The sequence below is a fragment of the Schistocerca serialis genome, chromosome 2 (assembly GCF_023864345.2).
Source record: "Schistocerca serialis cubense isolate TAMUIC-IGC-003099 chromosome 2, iqSchSeri2.2, whole genome shotgun sequence".
NCBI lineage: Eukaryota > Metazoa > Arthropoda > Insecta > Orthoptera > Acrididae > Schistocerca > Schistocerca serialis.
This window is the reverse complement of record NC_064639.1, coordinates 709,969,878-709,975,166: the sequence shown is the minus strand read 5'-3', so window position 1 is coordinate 709,975,166 and position 5,289 is coordinate 709,969,878. Positions and strand designations below refer to the sequence as shown.

General features: G+C 38.6%; 1 protein-coding gene across 1 annotated transcript in view; it reads right to left on the bottom strand.

Annotated features, from left to right (window-relative positions):
* Nucleotides 1-1,358: 1,358 nt before the first annotated feature.
* LOC126457888 (phenoloxidase 2-like) overlaps nucleotides 1,359-5,289 on the bottom strand; it is a 183,558-nt gene continuing 179,627 nt past the window's right edge. The window contains exon 14 of the mRNA XM_050094560.1: nucleotides 1,359-1,716. Within this exon, the coding sequence (XP_049950517.1) occupies nucleotides 1,453-1,716 (264 nt within the window). The 3' untranslated portion in view covers nucleotides 1,359-1,452. The remainder of the gene's footprint in view (nucleotides 1,717-5,289) is intronic.

Below are 5,289 nucleotides of genomic sequence, written 5' to 3'. Positions count from 1 at the left end.
TAGAGTAACCATTGCAGACAAGTGCAGTAACGTATATTAGATATACCAATGTCTGCGTTACAGAACATTCGCATAATTTACAGAACCAGCTAGTGACTAGAACCATATAAACTATAGAGAGATTTGTCATTTGTAATTGTGTCCAAGTGTCTGAAGCCAAGACGGCAGAACAGTGAAAATAGTGCAAATATAAATATTGGAACAAAGAGTACAGATATGCAGCAGCTAACTTAGAACCTTCTCCAGGCTAGTGTTATATAAAATATGAGCTGCAGGACCAGCTCATTTGTTGCAACCAGATTTTAGCCACACAAGAATTCAGAGGGCTGAATTACTCCAGGAAGGGAGGAGTATAGCAGTGAAGGTACAAGCTAGGATCCGATGCAGAAATCCAGACACTTACTGACACTCACAAGCTCAGCGCTTATGCCGTGCCCAGCAGCTACACGACCGAGACCCAGACACTGTGGCAACAGTTGTCAATCTGAGACATTTTGATGGCACCTGGCAAGCTGCTTATGTGACATCAACAACAAGACCTGCCTTGTTTTGTACAACAGTGGGTCGTCCAGCAGGTTGCGATGTCGCCACAGCTAGGCTTCCAATCAGCATCCACTATGTGTTGGCTTCTGCTGTGTGGCAGCCAAAGTTCTTTCTGGAGCAGACCGCCACTGGATGAGGCAAGAATTGAACCGAAGCTCCTTCAGACACCAAAACACTGGGCATCTGCCAGTACTCAACACTTGTTCAGCTGTGCAGGATGTAGCCACACCACTAATAGTGTAGTAATGACATAAGTAGTCACATATGATGTGGCACTGTTGAAGTATGTCGACCATGCAAGGCCACTTGACAGTATTGGGGTAGCTGCTTCTGTTGTCCTCAGCCTTGTAACACCACTACTGGGCTGACAAGACAGACCATGCCCGTGGAGTATGGATACCTTGGGTTGACACTGGGCCATGGCGTCATATGCTTCTTTTCGCCTGTAACTGTAGTAACTTGTTAGCATTTAGATGCATGCTGTCTATCTTGCTACAGCTACATTCACCTGCAAAGGACTGCAATAGCCTATGCCAAAACACTGAGCCTGCAATCCACAGTTGGGAACACCACTGCCATCCTGACCACTAGAAGAACAACTCTTTCAGCCTGCTGTAGTAATCAGTGCAGCCCGGCCCACTACAGTACTTAGAAATTGAAAAAAATTGTGAAAAGTTACATAGCACATTTCTTGATGTTAATATATGCAAATCTGTTAAGTGAAATGTGAAACATATTTTAACTGAAATCTTTTTTCTCTCATCCAGAAGATTACAAATTAAACATTGTTTATTAAAGACTTGAAAATGATAGTTAGCTTTTTATTATACACACTGTGATTTTTTCAAGATAATCAAATTTATACCAATGCTATGTGTCAGGCACATCACAAATAGAACTGATAATGTCTCATACTCTGTACTGGCTACCAGCCACAAATTTTTCCCAATCATCTCGTGTCAGTGGCAGTGAAATTGCTGTTTTTCCATAATGTCTTATCATCACATCCAAAACTCCCATATTAGGAGTTAGGAATTCCTGAAGAGTATTCACACCACTACGAGGCATACGGTCAAATGGAAATCCCATTGGCTTTTTGTCAGGATACATTCTATCACGCAAACCACAGTAACTGTGACTTGCCCGACATCCCTCAGGTGGAGGTTGATCTACCTATGAATGGAAAACGTAGTTATATAAGACACTGATCATTCAGATAATTTTTCATATGTAATGTCATTGAAGCACAGCAAATTCTTTATGAAATGCTTATTGTAGAGATTTTGATTGATATTCACTTGACAGAACTTACTTTTTAGTAAGTTATTAAAAAGCAAGAGTTTCATTATAGCTTTTCTCTTTAATTTTAGAAAAGTATATACAGAAATGTCTGTTACCTTTTTTTTGAAACATATCAGTGACATGCTTCAAAGATAGAAAGTTTGCTGACATATGTGAGAACTGCTAAGAAGAAACAAACTTCACACAGATGTTGGATGCAGTATATTGTGGAAGCAAACTGATGCTTCTATTTGATTCAGGAGCTCAGATTTCAGTGATATGGAGTCACACATTTGAAAAGGATGCATTAAGGCTGCCACTGTATAAAGTGTGAGTGCTAAATGTTAAAAAATTATGCAACCATGAAGACACTGATAAAGAGATATAGTTAGACCAAGAAAAGAATATGCCCAAGATGCAAAAGGTTTCAAATAAAGAAACAAGTTATGACAGAGTAATTAGATTTGATATTTTGTTTGATACAGACATAGCTTCTAGAGAGATTTGTGTAATATGTAATTATTGTAAGCTAAGAGGGTGTTCTTTGTTCTGTGCTTGAAAGAGCTTCCGGGGATATATGAACAATACATTTCGTGCATGCATGTGCGTGTGTGTGTGTGTGTGTGTGTGTGTGTGTGTGTGTGTGTGTGTGTGTGTGTGTATTAAAGTGTACTACATGTACAGTTTTGAGCTATTCTATGTAGTCATGAATGTTAAAATATAACTAGCCTAATTCTTACTGTTTAGTGTTCATAATTACTTTTTCACTGCACTAGTTCTAACAGGTTGTGGCCCCAAACACTAGTGAATTCATTCAGAATAAGTATTCTGATGTAACATATAGAAATGTCTTTGGAATAGTCATGAATAAGAAAGCACGTAGTGAAAACTGAAGTGGCAAGCTCAGTTGTTTAGGAGTTTGCATAATTTAATGCTGTGCATATTACCAATAAGGATAATTGTGAAAAATGAACATGGCACAAACATCGCAAATAGAGCACCTTGTAGGTTGCAAGAACTATACTACATGGAAGTTTGCTGTAGAACCATACTTAGATTTGGATGATTTCTGGGATGTAGTGAATGGTAAATGGAAGTCCACTGAGCAAATCTACACGAATAAGGTCTTAAGAACAAAGTCGAAGTTGAGATTATTGACTGATACAGTGAACTATGTATACATACAGAAATCTGTGATGGCAAAAGCAGTTTGGGACAAGTTACAGAGTGCATTTGAAGATGAAAACCTTACAAGAAAAGTAGGAATACTCTGCGAACTTATAACCACTCAATTGGAAAAGTGCAAGAACTGGATGAGAATGTCAACTACTGCTATCAGGACTACCTAGAAAATGTTCACCCATGATTATGGGGTTAGACAGCTCAGGCGTACTGTTACAGGAGACAGCATAAAAGTGAAGATCCTGCAGTATGTGGAAAGTACATCAGACTGCCATACTTCACAGAGGAAAAGAGCTATAGAACTTCCCAAGAAGAAACCAGTCAAGTGTTACAAGTGTCAGGAGATGGGTCACACACACCCCAGGTAAGTCAGTACAAAGGGAAAAAGGTATGATACAAATAGTCTTGACAGGAGAATTGATAATCTATGTAAGGCAGTCTTCATTTATTACTCTTTTGGAAAAATGGGTAACAGACAGCCAGAATGGATATTAAATTTGGTACCATCAGTACAGATTATTAGAAATAAAACAACTCTTTATGACATATATCTACAGTGGATGGTTCCAAGTTACCAGGGAAAGCTGATTTTAATGTTATTGTAAATGAAGAACCAGAAAGTATTATAGTACATGATGTTTACTATGCAAAAGATGTCACATCTAACTTTTTATGTGCAAGTGTAATACTCAATCAAGAAGGAAACAGAGTAATCTTTGCTAGAAATGGAGCAAAAGTAATTAATCAATACGAAAAAATTACAGCTGTGGTGCAAATGAGAGGCAAATTATCAAGTTAGATATTACTAAAGGTGTATTTGAAGATGTTCACCATTCTGTGTACTCAACAAAAGGTTTCTTATGGCACAGAAAGCTTGAAAACCTACACAGAAAAGGGATGACAATATTAAGGATATGGCAACAGGAATGGAAGATGGCAGTAAATGCAAGGAACCCTGTGAAATAGGTATACAGTGGAAAAAGACTACATTGACTATGTTGCCCTCTAAGCCTAATAAAAGAAGAACCAAGGTGATCTAGCAGTTCATGCATATGGATGTTTGTAGACCGAACGGAGTGTGAAACTGATGAAGTCATCATTTTCTTACCTTTATAGACAACTGTTCAAGTACGAGGTGCGGCTAGAAAAAAACTGGACTGATGCTGGAAAAAACATTTATTTACAATTATTTACAATTTCATGTTATCTCCTTCAATGTACTCTCCTCCTCGGTCTCTACACCGCTCCATACGAATTTTCCACTGTTCATAGCAATGCTGCAGATCATTTTCGGTAAGTCCATACATTACTTCCGTCGCTTTTTCTTTTACTGCTTCAACAGTCTCAAATCTAGTTCCTTTCAAAGCTGACTTGACTTTAGGGAAAAGAAAAAAGTCACAGGGGGCCAAATCAGGTGAGTAGGGTGGATGATCTAAGATGGGAATGTTGTGTTTTGCCAAAAACGTCTTCACTGACAACGCACTGTGAGCTGGGGCATTGTCTTGGTGAAGGATACATGACTTTTTTCTCCACAAATCGTTCCGTTTTCTCCGTACTTGCTCACGTAGGGTAGCCAGGACGCTAATGTAGTAATGCTGATTCACTGTTTGTCCCTCTGGTACCCAATTAATGTGCACAATCCCTTTGATGTCAAAAAAAAAACAATCATCATTGCCTTGAATTTCGATTTTGACATTCGTACTTTTTTTTGTCGTGGAGAACCAGGAGTTTTCCAATGCATTGATTGGCGTTTAGTTTCGGGATCGTAAGTAAAAAACCACGATTCATCGCAAGTAATAACATTTTGTAAGAAGGTGGGATCACTTTCAATGTTTTCCAGGATGTCAGAACAAATCATTCTTCGGCGTTCCTTCTGTTCAATTGTGAGACACTTTGGAACCATTTTTGAACACACTTTGTTCATGTTGAAACTTTCATGAAGAATCTGCCTAACACTTTCCTTGTCAACTCCTGTTAACTCAGACACTGCTCTGATTGTTAAACGGCGATCTTGTCGAACAAGTTTACCGATTTTTTCAATGTTTGCATCAGTTTTTGCTGACAATGGTCTGCCAGTGCGAGTGTCATCACTGGTGTCTTCGCAGCCATCTTTAAATCGTTTAAACCACTCAAACACTTGTGTTCGCGATAAACAATCATCACCGTACACTTGTTGTAACATTACAAACGTTTCACTTGAAGATTTTCCTAGTTTGAAACAAAATTTGATGTTAACACGCTGTTCTTTCTGTACACTCAACATTTTCTGACGCACAGACAAAA